Source organism: Fukomys damarensis, unplaced genomic scaffold (assembly GCF_012274545.1).
Source record: "Fukomys damarensis isolate Sample0158 unplaced genomic scaffold, DMR_v1.0_HiC HiC_scaffold_1, whole genome shotgun sequence".
NCBI lineage: Eukaryota > Metazoa > Chordata > Mammalia > Rodentia > Bathyergidae > Fukomys > Fukomys damarensis.
The window spans coordinates 38811322-38832154 of NW_022900913.1; the positions used below are offsets into that span (position 1 = coordinate 38811322).

Sequence of the window (20833 nt, forward strand, 5' to 3'; positions counted from 1 at the left end):
TACACACACACACACACACACTCCATATATCCAGTACTATTTCACAGAGACACTTAGGAAATCTGAAATTATTCCTGATATGATAAAATAGGCCAAAAAGTTTAAGGTATCTGCTCTGGCCGTGCAGATAAAGTTCAAGTTACTTTTACATAAAATTATGTACTGCATTTGTACTCCAAGAGAAAATTGTCTTATCTTTTAAATGTTGATTTTTTTTCATTCCATTATGTGATTCATTTATCTAAGTATATAAAAATATTGTACATAATTGTCTTTGATATCTTGAACTCTAAAAAAACATTAACTTATGATCTTTCCCAATTAAAAACACTCATTTTAAACCCTTGTTTTTCAACCCTCTTCAAGTCCAAATCATATGCCTGCCTTATGTCTGGACCTCACCCCAGGGATTTGTTTAATTTGCAGTGACAGGGCCCAATCACCTGTACATTTTAAAAGTTACCCAGCAAACTTCTGACAGGCAGGTCCTTTTATACAGAGGTTCTTAAGACTTCACTAGTAGTGTTCATTTGCTCTTCTTTCTTTCCACCAGGAAATAAGTGATAAACTCGTGGGGTTTTCTGCTGCTACGATAAAATATTTTTTTTTCTGTGTGTTCCAGTCCACTTTCCAGACAGTACAGCTGACGGCAACTGCGGAAATCAATACCTATAACCCTCAACTATATGTGATTGAAGAAAACACCGTCACAGTGAGTGTGTCATACCCTCCCCAAAAAGGCACTCTGTTTCTAAAGATGCAAATAATAATTTTTCTCACCTCCACGTATATGGAAGAATCTTATTGAAACTCAGAATCTGACATCTATCATGTTGAGTTTTGGCAATAGCATTTGCTACTCAGAAAGTTTAGTAATATAATTGCCTGCTTCAGGCCCCCACACTGGATTTCCAAGAAGTAATGATCTAGAGAAAGGCTCAGCGAAAGGGCTTTGTCTTGTTAGGGCTGACCTGTGCCCCTTCTCCATGCCTATACCAGCCCTGTAGCTCTGTCTTCCCCTCTGCTTATATAAAACCATCTAGATTGTAGGCCATAAAATCTGTTATGATGATTTAAATCATAAATTGTGTTTTAGAGTATTTTTAAGGAGCAATGAAGCATGCCTAATAAATAAAGCATTTATTATTGAAGATTTTTTAATAGTGTATACTGCAACCAGACTGACACAGTGTGGCAAGTTCATTCATGGTCTTACATTCCTAAAAACTATAATGCTCCCCTTGATAAAAATGGTCCTTCAGAGAAGGGTTCTTTTACAGAAGACAAAGGATTTCTGTTCCAAAGGTTGGCACAGACAACTCTCCTTTGCAATGAGACTCTGGTTAGCATATGCCATTTTTAGATACACTATAGGAGGGACTTCCACGCCTAGTTAATCTGCTGGCAGAGCCCACAGCATTTTCCTCTTGAATATTTTTTTCTGAAGTTATGAGTTCATGACTTTACCCCAAGTTCAGCTGGGCAGTTGGCCTCAGTCCACAGCTCCATCCCACAGATTTGCTTAAAAGACCTGTGTCCTGGAGAACTCTGTGCCTCTCTCAGTGCCTGAGAATACAGCTTACAGCACTGCCGTCCCACTCTGTCCCAGGAAAAATGATTCCACACAACAGACAAAGCTTTTCTGCCCCTGGCTTAGGACACTCAGTGAAAGCCCACACCCTCTCTTCAGAGGCTGGGCATGGAAAGTCAGAAATAGAGCCAAAGGAAATGCAGACTTCAAACTTGAACTGCTGTGAACTTAGCCCAGGGAAGAAAGCACGGTACGTTTTTTGTTAAAAGCTGACTTTAGAATCATGCATTTTTTTAAAATGTAAAACTCTGCTATAGTCTTTGCTTTTTAGAAAGCAGTCATAAACATTCACTGAAAATTCAGATGAACAATTTTCATGAACTTGTGTTTTTTTTTCTTGGTTTTCTCTGAGCAGTACTAATAAACACAGAAGTCAACTTTTACTTAATTGCATCTATGAAAATATTTTTAATACAAACAGTATTTTGGGTAATTTTTTGAATCCTGTTTTGAATCTATATTTGCGACATTTTTCTATAGATAATAAATTATTACATTTATTTCAATCCCAGGACAACTTAAAAGGGACAAACCAAATTTTATAATCGTGATTCTAGACTCCATGGACCCCAGTTTAAGAATCTCTGGAAGAGAGAGAAGCAGGAATATAACTGCCAGTAAAGAAAAAATGAAAAGAATTTAAAACAACTTTAGTAATAAACTTTAAAAAAAACATTATTTTAGCTTTTGAAGATATTAATAATGAGAAACATATACTGATAAATTATGTGAAATAAAGCCTCCCATTTGCCACTGAAATTTAATGTTAAATGAAGTAAATACATTGTCCTCTTTTTTTGCTTTTTAAGCAAAAATAGCTTTTTAGAATATATTTTGAAGGAAATGATTGAGACTCTTTCCCCAGTTATAGGAAAGAAAAACAATAGGCAGTGTTACTATTAAAACTCTTAGGGTAGCCATTCTATTACAGCACCACAAAGATTGCAGGAAGTGGGCATGAAGAAACATAAATATCCTCCAGAACAAGCTCCTCTCTTTTGAAAAGATCAGCTTGAGCCCTGAGACCTTAGTTGAACTTTCCAGCAGTTGATACCAACCTTCAGTGGGATTTAAGAGAAGTCGGTACTCAGAAATCCGAAACACAGCTGTTGCTGTTGAACGACAGTAGTGTTGAGTCAGGTGATTTTTTGACCCCTCTCCCCAGGACCCTGTGCTCTCTCTGGATGACGAAAACCTATGCTAGAAACTGAAGTCCCTATTTTAGTTAAAGCATCTAGGATTGTCAGGCATGACATAGACATAAAATACTAATGCAACCAAGGAGAAAAACCTAGAAAATGTGTATTCACTGTCTATTTTGCAGTTTTTTTGAAAAGTTTTTCTGTGTCGTGCACACCATCATGAGGGAGTCACGTCAGCTTTCTAGAGCTGGGGATGTTCGTTTCTAGGATTACCGAATTGGACGTGATTCTCGCTTTTCTAGTGAAAAAATTCGATAACTCAACTATGAATATATTATTTTCAGATTCCTCTCCTGATAATGAAGCCCAACGAGAAAGCTGAAGTACCAGTAGGAGTTATAGTAGGAAGTATAGTTGCTGGAATTCTTTTACTCTTAGCTCTGGTTTCTGTCTTATGGAAGGTAAGAAAAATTCCCCATTTTAAAATACAGGGCTCCTGAAAGCCTGTCATAAATTCCCTTACAAAACCACAATTTAAAATATTATATGGTACTCTTCTATTATGGGGAAAAGAAGTACAAGTTTGTTTACAATTTCTCATTCATGTCCTTGGAAGCTCATTAGCATTTTATTTCTTTTCTAAAAAGAAATTTCCTTCTTCCATGGTCCTGAACATTTTAGTCTGCTTCAAATAAGTAGTCTCAGAAGGTGAAAATGGTGGCTTATGACTGTAATCTCAGATACTCAGGAGACTGAGGCAGGAGGAACCCCCAAGTTCAAGGGCAGCCTGGCCAAATTAGTGAGAGCCTGTCTCCAAATGAAATAAGATCTAGGAGTGTGGCTTAGTGGTATTTACTTAGTATGTGTGAAACCCTAGGATCAGTCCCCAATGCTGTAAAAAAAAAAAAGGCAAGATTTTATCTATATTCAGTTTTGAACTCTCTGGATATAAATTTCCTCACTAAAAGGGTGACCGATAAAGGTTCAGCAGTCTGCCCACGACTCTCTCCAGAGCCTCAGGGATTCTCAGAGATGTCTTAAAGAGGGTTAAAGTCATCATAGCAAATAAGTCATGGTGATAACATCATTCTTTAAATTGTACACATGTAATGGGTGCAGTGTGACATAAGTGCACGTGATATATGTACTCACTGAGCAATGCTCAAACTAGGATAATTATCAAGCACAAAGGGTGGTAACATTTTATATCATCACCTTCATAGCTCGGCTTCTTCAAAAGAAAATATGAAAAAATGATGAAAAATCCAGATGAGATGGATGAGACCACAGAACTCAACAGCTGAGCCACCTGGCAAACTCTGTCACAGTGGGAACTGTCAGCGTCCCATCGGGGTCTGCTATTGTCACAGATGGATCTTTTTTTAAGTCTAAGTTTTTAAATAATGTAATGGGTAGATTAGCCTGATATTTTAAGAGAAACTGCTGGCCAGTTTGCAATGAAGCAAGTGTGAGTGAGGATTAGGAGTAAAAAGAGCAAAAGACTTATTTTTTAAAGAAAAAAGTAATCCTTAAACTGGCTGGTACAGAGTTTACATTGTATTGTACTGTGTTGGAAACATTAAATGCTTCCAGGTATGCAAGTCTTAAAGAAATTTGGGGGAGTGGGGAATGCTTTCTTTAAAATGATTGATTTAAACAGAAAAAACAAAAGTATATATGTAATAATACTATACATTAATATATATCACATATAATTATGTATAATACATATTATTCTATAATATGTACCATACTATGTATTGTATAATACAAATTACATCATATAATATGTATTATATAATTATATATAATACGTATTATATATTATTCTGGATATTTCCACATATATGTAAAATTATTGTAATGTTAAGAGTAGACAAAACTAGCACAGGTCTTGAAATTTATGCTGTTCTTTCAAAGTTGCAACAGGATGTACTTTTAAGTGATTTTATTTATAAACTAGGTAAAATTTGCTAATGGTTCTTTTGCCCCTGGGTGCCTCTTCAGATTCCTACCTTGCTATAATTGTCAAAACATGATTAAATAACTGGAAGCAGCTTAGATAATACCTCTTACTAAGGATATTTCCTATTGAGGAAATCTCCACTGAAGTTGGAGAGGGGCAGTTTAGAAGCCAAGGAACAAAATTTTGCTTCTAACACATACTATAAAATGTATGGTAAAATCTGATCTGCTGGAAGCCTGGAGAAGAATGAAACTTCCTTTAATGATACACAGCAGGTCTCTTCCAGGGCTTGATTCACTGGCTAGCAGAAAATTGGTGAATTTTAAAAAGATGAGTAAATTCTTTGCAACCCATCTGCTCCCTTGCTGAACCATTCTCTTGTGGTCCTGGTGCTCCTGTGTGACAGAAGCCCCCACAGCCTGCCTTCTTCTCCAGGGGTCCGATTATCCACCTTCCTTTACCCTTCATCCAAATCTCCCACACTCTAAGAGGTGCTTCGATGAAAAAGCCTTCTAATTCACACACCTGGGTAGATTACTGTATTAAACTCTTTGTCTTCAGGAGGCTACTTTTGTCTATTACTAAACAAGTAAAGACTAGGTGAATGTCAACGTTGGAATCACAGAAGGTATAGACAGGATAAAGTAATATATCTCAGAAATTTGTAAGAAATTATGGATGAGGCACCAGAAACCACAAAACTAGCAGGTGTATCTTCTGTGCTTGTTTCTAAAAGACTGAATTTCACCTGAGCAGATTCGAAAGCTCACTTCTTCTGCTCCGACTCCTGAGATTATCTGGTCAGATTGGGATGGGACCCCATCAGTTGCATTTTGACAAGCACCCAACATTATACTGTAAGTAGACAGCACTTTGAGGGACACCACCATTTCTTACTTCCTTTTCTCGATTTCTGAGCCCACACATACTCTGGGGATAATTCTGAGGAAAAGGGCATGGGCAAGGGCAATAAGGGCCATTTCATGTTGGACACTATATACCTAAAGCTTTTGGACAAGTCCTCAAATTCTATGAACTTCAGTGTCCTCATTATAAAATGGGGAGACTAGGTTGATGCTCAGGAGGGATGCTTTTAGTTTTTAAAGTTCATGATCTAGATTTCCTATAGTACGAGTACACAGTCCTCCTAGAATGTGGCTTGAAGATATCAGAAAACAGGAATTTGCCCATGTACATATGTCTGGACCTGACCGTGGTGCTGGCCTGGCCCAAGTGACCACACAGAGCTGTCTGGACAAAGCAAGATGAGAAAAAGAAAAGCCATAAAATCAGCATTTATAACAAAAGCAGCATGTTATTTTCTCTAGTTAGGTGAGCCAGAGCCCAAATCTTTAACAGCTGTGGATTCACTGTTGCGTTCCAACAAAATTTTTATTTAAAAAAAATGGTAGACTAATCATTACATTCATAAAAGTATATTTAATAAACTGTGTAACTACTGCTAGTTTTTCTGTGTACTTTACAAAACATGTTTTATTCTGCCTCACCTTCCTTAGAAAAGTCGTAAGCTAAGGTCACCTACTTCACATATTGTGCTTGAGAACTCTAGCTATCCTTGGCATAATCTGCCTGTAATACACTGTTTCCATGGAGCAGTTGGATTACTACAGCTAAAGACTTAGCCATTTATTTCCTAAGCATTTATCACATGAGGGTAGGTTTTTCCAACCTTGACTTTACTGTCATTTTGGGTCAGGTGGTTTTCTTGGGGGAGTGGGAAAAATGTTGTCTAGCAGCATCCCTGGTCTCTATCTAATGGATGCCAGGTAACACACACTCTTCCCCAGTCACGACAATCACAAATACCTCCACAGATGGCCAGAGCACTCCCAGCAGGAGTATTTCTCAAGCACTTTTAAGCAAAGTCAAGTATTTGTACAAATAATTAAGGGGAAAAGGTATATACATTTTTTGGAGTTATGTGTTTCATTCAACAATACTTTTGTTTTAAAAGTGAGTAGAGGGCTTTAAACATATAATTTCCATTTCATAAATGGCATACAAACAAGGTGTATGGAATATGACGTAAGCATGTAGTTGCTTCAGCCATGGCTGCCATACAAGCCTTAAAGCACAGTGACATAGCTTGATGAACATAGCACTGAGATTGAAAATTCTGCATTACTATTTTAGAAAAAAATTGACAATTCTTCATGTACATTTTTCTAGCTAGCAGTCATTTTCATAAAATAGTGACAGTTAACTGTGAAGAGCAAAGAAAATTAAAGCAAATTATGTCATGTGATAACACTGAAAATAATTTTAAAAGGTGTGATTTTTACACCTTTTTATTTATCCTAAAACTATAACCCAATGTATGAAAATCTTATATTAAGACATCATTAAAAAGGCAGGGTTAAACTTAGCTTTCTGATAGTAGCTTCTTTGATATTTCAGTTAGTACACATAAAACAATTATTAACTTTTTAGGACTATGTCCTTCATGTACATAAAATGGGCATAACCATTTTAATCCATTTGAAAGATTAACTTAAATATCTAGAGGTGAAAGATAAATATGAGGGCGGAGTGTGAAACAAATGAAGATATTAACTACTTGTAATTTTAAAGAATAAAAATGTAGCCATGTAAATATAGATCACATGTACTTATTTTAGCAGATGAAGTCATAATATAAATGTATATATTGCACAACTATGTTAGAAACTATTTTTTATAAAAGAAATTGTTTTGTTTTATTCATAAATAATATACAGGTCTCTGATATTAAATTTGCTGTTTTTGTGTTTTGTCTCTTTTCCTCTCCTCTAAAACTATAAAAATGAATGTATCTGTTTGTATATCAAGTTGCACAACTCATTTGACTTCTAAGAAATGAAAATTGATTTGGAATAGTAATCAAACTAATAGCTTTTTTATATCATAGCATAAGAACCCCCAAATTTTTTATTTAAGTGTAAACCCCTCTCTTTATACCATATTTAATTAAAATTGTTTTGAAAATAAAGCCATTTTCTTTAGGTGTGGATTTTTCCCTATGCATATCTTCTAATGGCTTAATTTGGCTTCAGAACATTTGAGATTCAATTTCAGAGGATTAAGGATGTAACTACCTATAGGATTACCCATGTAAGAAAAAAAAAAAATGAGGCAAACTTCTACAAGATGCAAAGCATAGTTAATAAACATAGGTTTTTTTTTTTTTAAAAAATGTAATAATAAACAGGAGGGCCTAAATATCTTAAAAATTAAATGTGCTGAAATGAATACACTGAAGAATTAGAAGATACGTATCCGCTCACACTCATCAGACTACTGCAAAGTTCATGCAATGCACCAACATTGCCTCCTGCATCAGGCATGCTACCTTGGGCCTTCTTGTCCATCTCTGTTAGGGCAGCAATCACCTGTGAGTGTATTTGGTATATATCTCACATTAAAATACAATTTGGAGATGGGAAACTTGAAGAGGCTAAGGCAAAAAGATTGCAAATTTGAGCCCAACCTGAGCAACTTAATAACTTAGTGAGACACTGTCTCAACATTTAAAAACAAAACAAAAAAATATAAGGATGTAGCTCAGTGTAAAGGCCTTGGGTGCATTCTCCAATAAGGCGGGGGAGGTCAGAGAAAAAAACATGAGTTGTTTTGTTTTCACAGGACAGTTTAGGAAATGCTGCTAAACTACTGTATTAAAGCTACAACTCTGTTCCATGTTGTTAATTGGAAAATAATTATTTACTCACTTTTTAAAGGCAATTTATTAAAAACATTTATATTAAGCATTTAAAAAGATTCCACTCATCATAATCCATTTTGAACTAAGACACCAATTAAAGATTGGGCAAAATTTAGGTCCAATTTTTCTTTAAGGTCTGTGCCAGACTTATTTTGAAGAGAACCGCTAAAAAACTTTTTGGTCTAGAAGTTACTATAGCCCTGTCTCTACCGCCCTCTCCTGGATGACCCACTTAACTACATCACACAAATCAATACCTTTAGGAACAAATTTAAAAGTTCAGTAAAATGTCATAAAATGGAAGTGGAGAAGGGAATGGAGGACCTACATTATGCCTGTGAATCATTTACTTATCCAGATGCTTTTTCACATCTATAAGTGCTACAGCGCCATACGTGTTTATTTTGGGACAAATGGAACAGCAACAGCATGGTATTCAACAAATATGAGTGGTATATCTAGTATATCAAGAAGCACTAAGAACAACAAAATATAAGGCAGGTTAATCATGTAGGATTCTAGTTTTGGACACAACAGTGAGAGAAGGTAACATTTAATCAGAGACCAACATAGAGGAAGCACATCCTGGGAATGTCTGAAAGATAGATCAAGGCTGTCAAAGGCAGGTGTAGCCTGTCAACACCTGACACAGCAAGGCAGTAAGCCTGGAAGGAGACAAGAGGCAAGGAAATGCAGACTTCAGTGAGCAATGAGGTCCCAGGATATGATTAGCTCTGAGAAAGGTCCAAGTAATACAATGAGTAATGTAGGCTGGAGAGGGAAGAGGGCAGCAGGCCAGTCCACATGGATGGGAAGGGGCAGTGGAATCAGGAAGAAGTATCTAAATTTAAATTCCATCCAGAAATCTCTTCCCTTATCCTCTAATAGGTCTATTTCCAGGAATCTGAAACCACGACCCAAATTATTGAATTCTTGTTTTGTTTTGTTTTTTGTACCGGGGATCAAACTCCAGTCCTTGCGCTTGCAAGGCAGGCGGTGGAACCACTGAGCTAAGTCCCCGGCCCTAAATTATTGAATTCTTAATTACCATTTTATTTAAGAACCTAGAAATAATATTGACTCTAAACATATCCAAAAGACAATAACATCAATTTACTCATTGAATATCTGCTGTTACTTTCATCAGAAAATGACAAAACCTTTTCCATCTTGCTGTTCTGGCAACTGTACTAAAACTTCAGTCACAGTTCAAAGTGTCATTGAGAACTTGCAAGCAATCTGCTTAAAGGCTGATTATTCATTCATTCATCTGTTTACTATTTTTTAGGTTACTTCTCCAATTACTTGGGTAGCCAAGTAGCAAAGGCTTTATATCAGAATGATGCCAGCCCTTAATATCACAACTACTGAATAACTCAGTGACTTCAAAGAAAGTGAGAATTAATCGATATCCTATTTAAGACCAGTGCAGTGCACTAAAATCTTCCAAGGATGTTCCATCTTAGCTCTTCTGCCCCAGTCCCACTGGATTGGCTAAGGGACAGACCCCCAAGGAACCAGGAGATTCCTAAAGCCAATATGGTGGTACTGTAGCTCCCAGTCAGAGACAGGATGCACAATCTTCCTCAGTGTACTGAAGGCTGGAAGACGATTACTGTTCAACAGAACAGGCATTCAATAAATATTTGTTGAATTCTGTAGGTAAAAAATGCTTTTGTTAGGTGGAACAGAATTACTAGCTTTATCACAGAAACAACTTTCAAGTCTAAAAATTTAGTTTTTGTTCCAAATATACAATGCTAACTTTGTGATGCCAATTATCCAAATTATGTAAATATTTTATTACTTTAAGAATTATGCGTATACTTGAATCTGCTAAGAGAATATAACTTCAGTATTTTCACCCCAAAACAAAAAAGTAGTACATGAGACAATAGGTATGTTAATTGGCTGGATTCTGGTAAGCACTTCACAAAACATTTCTCAAAATGTAACCAACTCCCTCTGGGTTTTGTCCTCAATGTGACAAAGAATGATGAGACAGGACAGCAAGCAATGGGAATAGTACTTGGGGTGGGTATTAGAACAAAGGAAGACCACGTGAGGAGGCAAGGACACCAAGGTAACGCCTGAATCTGGACATTTATATACAGCTTTTTGTCATAAGTGTGCGTGAAAGGGCAAAGGGGCAGAGCATGTGCAAAAATGAAGGATTCTTGATGTTTGCCAGGTTTCTTGTCATCTGCAGATTTTATTAGTCCTTTGTCTTCTGCATTCTAATTTCCCTCAAGGTTTATCTTACCTTTAGACTCTTGTACTTTGTTCTTTTGTCTCCTGGTTTAAAAAACATCACACTGTACTTTTTAAATATATATAATTTTTATTTGTCAAATATACCTCAAATAGGCTGTTAACTTTAAAAAAAAAAGTATGAGACTTATATACTCAAATCAAGGGAGTATATAGGCTGATCAATCAAAAACTACATCATTTAGTATAAAAATCTTACAAAAAAATTTTTTTTAATGATTTCACTCATGATAATGTTGCCTTAGTTTCCAGAAAAACACCCTCAAATACTTTAGAAATCATGTAATTTCTCTAATATTAATTTACTTTAACAGTTATGTTAAATTTTAAACATTAAGTAACATTTTAGCACACAGCATGTTGCTAGTTTCTTAACAATTTTATGCTGACTTGTACACTGATAACAAAATACAAGTATGATGGTACAACTGTAGACTAAATTAGACTTCTCCATATTTTAGATTTATCACTAAATCATGGAGTGTTTTTAATATGTAAGTTCTGAAAATATATAACACACAATAGGGAAACTATCTGACTTCCCAGTTCTCCCAACATTTCCACAATGCATCCCTGAGGATAATTACTAATGCACTGGGGGTTGGCGGACAAAGAGGTCTCTGAAACAGTTAAAGTTGGTGAGGAGGGGCCTCACCTTAATACGAGTTGAGTTATAATCAGAAATTAATCAAGGAGAGGTATGTCTACTACACATATCTGTCCTCACACTCAAATGATCTCATTTCTTCCCCATCTCTAGGACCTAGACCCTTATCCCCCAGAACCATTTATTTTGCATTCTTTTTCTCACTTTTTATCCTTCATTCGTGAAACCTAAGGGACTGTGCTTCAGTAAACTATCTTTTCTGTAGAAGAAAAGCAAAAGATTATCCATAATGAAAATTTACCAAATTTAAGATATAATGCTCTAAAATATGATTAATCACTGGTTGCCCAAAAACATTCTTTGTTTCTTTTCCATGAAGATGATTCTTCATATATTTCCTAAAAAACAGAACCGTGAGAGGTATTCAAGAAAGACAATTTTAATAAATGGAAATACATTGAATAAATCAGAAAAATTAATTTCACATCATTTCAGTCTGCTTATTTCAATAATCCAGTCAATACCAACAACTGTATAAGGCACAGAGCAAAAAAATGAATACATATGTTCTCTACACATCATGATCCCAACCAACCTCAATTGAGGAAATGAACAGAATCTATAATAAGACAAGGAACAATCACAGGAAGAAAAAATAATGACGCTCATTTGGGCCATAACAAGAGACAGCGGGATTAGGTTATATAGCGGTACATAAAAGTCACTAAACATTTTCTTCTTTCTAAGCATACCTATGGTACTACTTTGACATTACTAAATATGCTTTTCTGAAGGCAGTCAGGATATTTTCATTAGGTGTCAAATTAAGTGACCACCCACAAGTTCTTGAACATGCCTGGCTGCACTCTGCTGTGAACTGCTCTCCCAGCTGTGCACCTGTCTACCTGCCCACCGCATCCCTCTATCTCAGATGATGTCCAAGCACAGACTAGGACAAGAATTAGAATTTAGAGAACTGTAGAAAAGAGGGAAAAGGAGAACATATCATTTTCTCTTCCCACGCTGGCCAGATTCCACTTCTGTAGGGAGAAGAATCAAAATATAACTGTTCTTTTTAATTCCAGTGTTTCTGATTATTTTTGTAACAAGTTTAATCCCTTTTGTTAAATTTTTCTGATACAATTCTGTACTGCTTTTGAGTCTCTGGAGTTTGCTGCCTTTTCTCAAAAACCATTTAGCATTTTTGAGGCTTGAAAAACCTCCCATCTCCATCTAATGAAAATAAGTCACCGGTGTCTTATTTGCTCCACTGTATGAGATCCTGGCTTTTGATTCTATGGACACATATCTCTGAGCACCTGCACCTCTTCCGCCCCACTGCAGACAGACAGGCAAATAGCCCAGCTAGTCCTCAAAGCACAAAAACTGAGAAAAGGCCTGGATGTTACCTTGTCCCAGATTTTCTGGGGCTACTTTTTCGCAGCTACTTTGCCAGATGTCTGTTCTTTTATCCCTGGTAAAGATTGCTATCGCTATCCCTACTACCCAGACCTGCAGCTCATTTTGGAATGTTCTTCCTACCTTTCCCTCTTCTGATCCTGTCTCGTGGGGTATCAGTGTTGTGACTGCCTTGTTCAAAGCAAATCCACATTTATATATGAGCTCTATTAAATTCCCTTTCCCATTGCCTATCCTCTAACATCTGAAACCTAGAAAGTTTCAGGTGCTATTCACAAAGCCTGGTCAATAAGTTTCTTAAGCCCTGGTTCATCTTTCTTGTTCATCTCTCCTAGTGACTGAGGTGGAGCCTCAGAGAAGGACACAGGCTCAGCCTTTAAAACCCTGCCCTCTGCTCTGCTCTGCTCTGGTCCACTGAGCTATTCACTTATTCCTCTGCTTTCCCAATCGCTGCAATGCTTTAGGCAATTCTGGACTTAGACATATAATTACACATGTTTACAAATGCAGAACAATCATACTGCTAATGCTGATAACCAGGAGAAAAATCAGGGGAGCTCACCCCTTCAAAATGTTCAATTTTAATCAGAGAATTACTTATTCTTGATTGGTCTTGACTTACTAACAAAAACAAGCCAGAATTTCCATGTGTGTCTGTAAATCCATCCATTATGCATTTTTTTTCAGAGTTAGTAACATCTCTTTTTTTTCCCTCTCTAAAAGGAAAGAACAGTAATCAAAGACTTTCTACCTTAAGGAATTTCTATTTTAGCCACTGCCTACGTAGCCAGGTGCTACTTCCATTCTCCAAAAGAAAGATCCTCCAATTGAAAAGAACTCTTAATTCAAGGGATATGACTTCATCCATGAACCAAAGCAACAGTCCAGACTAGGAATTCTAACTGGTACCACCTGTTGAGACCTACGCTGGGCCATAGCTTCTGTGGGGCATAAATTTTTCATGTTTAACAAACTTGTAGAGAAGATATTACATAAGTGCCCTATTTCACATATATACAAAATAAGATTCTGCAATTAAGGAAGGCCCACACATACAAATTCTGCATGTACTCTTATTCTCTGCTCTTTATTTAAGAACTCCTGAGAAAAAGCATGTCCACATAACAAAATGAGATATTTTTCTTAACTCACCTTTTTCCATATGGGCACTTTGGCTTTTAAAGTGTCAATAGCATAACTCACAGCTGCTAGAGATGCAGCCCTGTGGGCTGCAGACACAGCAATAATTATGCTTGCTTCTGACACTGGAACCAGGCTTTAAGAAAATACAGAAAAAAATTTACTATCCGTTCCTAGTCTACATGTTAAATAATCTGCTACAAAAGTGAGAGGCAAAAATCCAGTTATATATCAGGATGATATTACAGTTCCATTTTATTTAAACAACCAGTTTAGAAAATCATCCCAGCTGCATTCAGCCAAGGGGCTCTCAAAGCTGATGTGGCCAATTTGTCAGCATCTGATCACAAATCCTCTTTATGAGGACCAAGAAGAGAGGGTCCTTTGGATAATTCAACAAAGGTTTGACTCAAACAAGCGAGGAGAGGTACAAAGTTATTGCACGATCAAGTATAACACAGAATTTAAAATAAATATTAATAATAAGTAACAGAATTGACAATATTCATTAATAACATTACTGGTTACTAATACTGGTTATTAATACAATTAGAGATATAACAAAATAACACAACAGAAGTTGTCTTAATTGCTATCTTTTACAGTCTAGAATTACAATGTTTTCAGTGGTGCAAAAAGTCAAAATACTTGAATGGTTTCAAATTTTTAACAGACTCATAAAAAATACTTCAGAGCATGAAACAATTCTCAAAAAGCTGCCAGGTCTGAAAAGTCTTTGCACATTTGCACCCTGCTACACACAGGAAAGAGGCAGCAAAGGCTCTTCCAAATTTACAACCCAACAAGCGTTCATTAAAGGAGTGCAAGCCACCTCCACTGCCCACCAGAAATGATTCAGAAACCTTGTGCTCCGAGCAGCACAGAATTCCTAAGAAAGATCCCAGCATTCATACAGAGACGGAAAACAACTATACTTAAATTTTCAAATTGGTAAAGAAAATCATACCCAAGTCTATGGAACACTGCTATGTGTTTTACCGGCCATTTCTGCCTAATGTCAGTACAAATTTTTCTGATTTCATTTTCCACCATTGGTATATATGCTTCATATTCTAAACTAATGACTTTTTTCCCTTCAAAGTTATTTCTTGTAGTACCTAAAAAAAAAAAAAAAAAGAAAAAAACCCATAAAATTAAAATAAAAATTTCCCCTAATTTAGAAATAGCACACTAAGAATAAAAAGGATTATTCTTCATTGTAAACATACACTTGTCTAAAAGTTACTTTGAAATTTTCTGAACAGATCTTGACTAAGAAAACAAAAGCTAATTATCCCAAAGTTGACCAGGAAATAAACACTGATTAAGCAAGCTTACTGAAACATTCAGATGACAAAACAAGCTGTATTCCTTTTCTAATAGTTTCATTTGATATTTAAAACGAAAATATTTATGTTCCCAGAACTATGCTTAAGTATATTTTTTTCTCAATATTTAGAAAATATAGAACTTTCTCTCCTAGCTATGATTTTCGTCACACCTTTTTTTGTGTGTGTTTCACTAAAGGTTACTAAAACAAAACAAAAACTAAAAAAAAAAAAAAAAATTTACTAAACTATCTGGGTAATCTTGGTTTATTCCTCAGTATCTTAAAGTCCTCTGTTAACAATGGAAAGGGAAATCGCTTGGCTAGTTTTTACTGTCTTGTGTAGTCAACAGATGCTGTGAAAATTACAACTCACCTACAAATAAGGACACTGCGCCACACACTGGAGAAATCACCAACTGTGAGACTTCATCTACTGAAAGTTTCTCGGCAGTGCATTTTATTATGTCTTTAGATTTCTCTTCAACTTCACCCACATTTTTCCTAGAAATAAGATATTACTTAACCTTACTGTGAATACTAGAAGCAAAATACTCAACTTGTAGGCTATTTCCATTTATATTTTTTTCTACATCAGATGTGTTAGGAGGCATGATTTAATGAATGTGAACATAAACCACTGTAAATCTGGGTGGAGGGTGGTGCTGAGACAAGAGGATTGCTGTGAATTCAAAGCCAGGGTGGGCTATATATTGTCAAGGCCATCTTGAACTACATAGAGAGATCCTGTTTAAAAAAAAGAATTACAAAAATTTTTAGCAAATTAATCTATTCAGAAATATTCCTAATGAATCAGGCATTATATATAAAGGAATTCAACATTAGTTGATCATTAAAATATAATCAATCTCATGTCCATTTATTTCAATTGCTACTCTTATCTCCAATCATGGTACAGATGAGATATCACCAGGTTTAACTACATGTACATCACTTTATAACCACTTTTTTCTTTACCCAAAAAGAAAGGAGGGACAGTAGAAGTGATGGAGATTCTACAAGAACTCGGTTCTTTTTATAACTTGGAATAACCCCAGCTAAGTAACAGAGGAAACAGCATAAACTGCACACCTATTTCAGAAATTGAGCAAAGTCATCTGCTGTGCACATGTCAGTTAACTTATTGAATGTTATTATACACTCACTAAGGGTCCTTAGTACATACTTAACAGCTTCCTCTTCACAGGTGCTTATATTTGGATAAGAGAAACAAAACGATAAGGAAGAATTGCAGTGGGGGATACCTTATGGAAATAAATAAGGGTCTGAGACTGAGCTTGGGGCCTAGGAGAAAGGAATCCCAGAGATCTCTCTCAAGAGGTAATATTTAAAGCTGAGACCTGGGGTATTATAAGGATGTGAAGAAATGCAGACAAAGCCCAGGCAAAGAGAGGAGCTGGCAAAAGTAAAGCCTCTGGGACAAGAAAGAACAAACTACCAAGAGCCTAAGTGCAGAGAGCAAAGGAGAAAGGGCTGCCTGCAGCTAGACCAGTTGGTAGGGCTTTAGGGGCCATAAAGAGCATAATTCTAAATCCTGAGAGGTTTCACTGGTACTGAAAACTGAAAGACAGCTCAGAAAAGTTAAGGACTCCTTCAAACTGCTGAAATTCCAATTAAGGGGTCTGAATAAGTCCAATGTTCATTTCCGTATTTCCTTCCAACTACTGAAAAAAGAAAAGCACAATTGTTCATATACCACTGCATTCTAGGATTTTTAACCCACTGTTCATGCTGCTTGAGCTTCTTTCAAATCACCCCTTTTACCTATGTGTACATCACTTTTTAACCAAGCCCTGGTAGTTTATGAGCCTATCATGTTCTTGTCTCAGAGCCTTTAAAGCTTTTTCTTGCAATAAGACATGGGTAACACAAATAGGGCCTGTGAGCTTTAAGTCACGAATTACCAATACCTGACCATAGAAGAATACCAAAACCTAGCTGGCAGGTTCTGAGATTATGTAACACAAATCCAGCCAAGCACACTCAACTAACGTATAGCACTGAGTAATCTTTCTAATCTGAGAACTGCTACAGCCATAGCACATACATACCTTCAGCAGCAGTCTATTCTCAATAAATTCCAAATGTTGAAAAATACCATTTGAGAAACTCCGGAAATCATGCTGATGATACCAAGGCCACAGTGTTCAAATAAAACTGAGATCCATATTTAATAAGAGATTCTATTACTTCCAGACAGCACGCATGAGAAAGAGCCCTAAGTGTGGACATGCTGGTCAATCGGTTACACAGACCTATTCTTCATTTTCTAAGGCACTACTCCCCAGGAAAAGGAAAGGTGGGCTGCAGGAGTGCATGAAAAGCAAGTATCAAGTATCCTCAGCTTGTTTTTCTTTCTAGTGGAACCAAGATTTTGCTATTAAGTGTATTTACTGTTAATTTTGGATAAAATCTCATCAAAGGTTTTTTCATTACTAATGAGTTTTTTAATCAGGGATGACTTAATCTACTTTGTTCTTCAGTTGACAAAATAAGTTTCACTCTATCTCTTTAAAAGTAAAAGAAGCATGATCTCTTGAAATACAATGAAGGATTTTCTTTCTCAAATCCAAATCAAATATGGACTAAGTTGCTTGGAATGATGGGAACATGGCATAGGTCATGAGACCACCTGCAATGAGCTACAATGGACTATATAGTAAGCTTTCTTTTCTGGCACAGGGATCTACTGACTTTCTAGCTGTGCAATTATTTTACATTTCTTTGGGGGCAAGAAAGTCGTTATCTACGAAGTATGTTTGTGAGAAAATAGAGTCCAATAAGATGAATTCAAAGTTTGGCTCTGCCACTTCTTGGCTATGTAACAGAAAGCAACATTTTAAACTTCTCTGAATTTCAGTTTTCTCACCAGCAACATGTGGATATTAATACCAAACAGTCTAAAACTGTGCCTGACACATACAAAAGATCTTAATAAACCATGTTAAATAAAAAATGAATCCATAAAACTAGTATTAAAATCCGTACAACAGAGTTGATACAGAGATGGTAGGTAGGTATCCCTGATTATTTCTGTACCAATAAACAGTTGCTGCAACAGTGAAGAACTTACAAAGAATACACAGTAACAGCACACCATATACAAGTCATCGGTACAGTCCCTCCCTACAAGATGGGTTTAAGAAAAAATGTCACATACCTACATGGCTGAGAAGCATTATCCTCCACTAATTGGGGGGATAATGGCAATTTCATCTCCTGGTTGCAGCTGGAGGAGCTGATCTCCCAGCTCGACATACTCTTGACGAACAGCAAATATCACCTGATTTTTAATATCAGCCAATCTAAAGGGGAAAAAGTCTGATTAGAAATAAGCATGTGATAGCCCTCAAAACTCGTCAGCTACAATTAAAGATATTATATAAATACCACTGTTTTAAGCATGATCTGCAAAGTTCTTGACTCCTTTTCTGTGCAGAAAGGAAATATCCACTGTAGAACACACTTATTCATTACAAAAATACATGAAACTGTTAACAACTCTTTACTGAATGTTGTGTATTTTGGGGAATGAAACAAAACCAGACAGGAGACAATGTTCAAACTAAGTCAAGAGAAAAGAGAAATTCCCAAATAAGTCTGTGGTTTTTGTCTAAGTATAGAAGCATACTAAGTACAGCTAGTTAAGTTTCCTACAATGCCAGGTGTCTCCCTATAGGTAGATGAAGATCGATACAGTACAGAGGCACTGTCAAGTTCTACTGACTGCTAGAGGACTTAGAGAGAAAGGACCTCAAGAAGGTACATTTTCCTTCTGAACAGACATTGTGTTTTTGTTTGTTTGTTTTTGGTACCAGGGATAAAACTCACAACCTTACAGTTGCAAGGCAGGTGCAGTGCCACTGAGCTAAATCCCCAGCCCTTCAACATACACTGCAGAGTCTGTGGGTGCTGGGGATAGAACTCAGGGTCTCCTGCATGCTTAAGCCAGCACTCTATCCCTGGGCAACTCAATCCAAATCAAGTCTTGTAGTCCCAGGTTAAAAATTCATATAGCTTTAGGTGACATTAATATTTTTTTTCCTCATTGAGTTTATTGGTACATTTTAGGCATACAGTAGTTACATTCACCATCGAGATCTTGTACCTTTACATGACAGGTCTTGGTTCTCATTTTTTCCCCTTGTCCCTGCCCTCCCTTCACCCCTCCTCCCTTCCCTATTTACAAATGCTTTATTTCCATTTTCTCATATATTTTCTCCTTATTTCTTTCCCCCTACCCTTCCCACTTCCCCTACACCTTTATCCCTTTTCTTCCTATTTCACATTGTCAATTATACCATTAGGATCTTATTTACAATGTTTTTCACATCAGAGAAACTACTTGGTATTTACACATGTATGACTTATTTATTACACTTAAGAGTATATCCTCAATATGCATCCATTTTCCTATGAATGAATCTAATTTCTCATTCTTTATGGCTGAGTAGTATTCCATTTTATAGAAAAACCACATCTTTATCTAGTCTCCAACAGATGGGCAAATGGGCTGTTTCCCAGTTTTAGCTGTTAAAAACTGTGCCGCTATAAACACGGGTGTGCGTATATCACTGTGGTATGATTCTTTTAATTCTTTTGGAAAGATACCTAGCAGAGGGATGGCTGCATCAAATGAAACCTCTAATACTAGTTGACATTATTAACATTTCAAGAACACCCTCAAATAGGTCACTTTTATATTTTGTTCCAAAAAGGTCTCAAGATAGGAATGAGTGTAGCAAAATTGCAGATTTTCAAGGGCCAAGAAAAAAAATATTGTGAGACTCAAGTTCAGCAGCATTTAGGGTTTTAACTCATTTTTCTTTCAATTTTAGAAATTTCTATTTTGAATGTTCTTTTTTTTCAGTACTAGGGATTGAATTCTTGGCCTTGAGCTTGAGAGGCAGGGCCGGTGCCACTGAGCTAAATCCCCAGCCCTTTGAATGTTCTAAAGAAAAGCAGAAAGTATAAAGTGCATTTTTAATAGAATTTGTAAAAATTTCACTTAATGGCATAAAAATACAGTCTACATTTTCAATGTCTTGTAAATTATGAAAATAGTTGTAAATTATATAATCATGTCACCTGGGAACATCCCAGTTCACTGCCTTTTTAGTAAACTATCTTTAATTCTCCTCAAGGAATCGTGCGTTTCTAAATACTTAGAGTCAAATTTTTAGTAGTCCCAGAAAAATACAACTAAAACAAACTATTTTTATATTACATAAGTACTTATCACATGCATTACACAAACATTTTAACTACCCAGGATGTCGAGTTTCTATCTCTTTCCACAGCTGCAACACTTTTATTTCTTGCCGCACAGAAATGGTCTCTGAACGAACTCCTGCTATTTCCGCACTTTTTGCAAAATACAACACTTCAACCTGAGAGGGAAACAAATGCTTTTAAAAATAATTCATAGTCTTTTTCTAACAGCCCATGCTGTTTTCTTGCTTTCCAAAAGTATTATTTTAACCAAAGACAAATTTTATCTTAGAAAAAATTAGTCAAAAATTGTCAATATGGGCCGGGTTTTAGTTCAGTAGTGACGCCTCCTGCCTTGCAAGTGCAAAGACCTGAGTTCAATCCCCAGCACCAAAAAAAAAAAAAAAAAAAAAAGGG

The 20833-nt window shown here is 36.2% G+C and overlaps 2 protein-coding genes across 3 annotated transcripts in view; one reads left to right on the forward strand and one right to left on the reverse strand.

Moving 5' to 3' along the window:
- The window catches only part of Itga2 (integrin subunit alpha 2), a 90125-nt gene extending 85735 nt beyond the window's left edge, over positions 1-4390 (forward strand). Inside the window, exons 28-30 of the mRNA XM_010644017.2 lie at positions 623-712; positions 3078-3194; positions 3957-4390. Coding sequence (XP_010642319.1) covers positions 623-712; positions 3078-3194; positions 3957-4037 — 288 coding nt within the window. The 3' untranslated portion in view covers positions 4038-4390. The remainder of the gene's footprint in view (positions 1-622; positions 713-3077; positions 3195-3956) is intronic.
- Positions 4391-10770: 6380 nt separating this feature from the next.
- Mocs2 (molybdenum cofactor synthesis 2) overlaps positions 10771-20833 on the reverse strand; it is an 11203-nt gene continuing 1140 nt past the window's right edge. The window contains exons 1-6 of one of the 2 annotated variants that reach the window (XM_010644018.3): positions 20474-20558; positions 18366-18510; positions 15561-15688; positions 14825-14975; positions 13870-13993; positions 10773-11696 (exon numbers count right to left, since the gene is read on the reverse strand). In XM_010644018.3, the coding sequence (XP_010642320.1) occupies positions 11631-11696; positions 13870-13993; positions 14825-14975; positions 15561-15688; positions 18366-18463 (567 nt within the window). In that variant the 5' untranslated portion in view covers positions 18464-18510; positions 20474-20558 and the 3' untranslated portion in view covers positions 10773-11630. Of the gene's footprint in view, positions 11697-13869; positions 13994-14824; positions 14976-15560; positions 15689-18365; positions 18511-20473; positions 20559-20833 lie in introns of those variants that run through there. The other variant, XM_010644019.2, reaches the window with a different exon arrangement.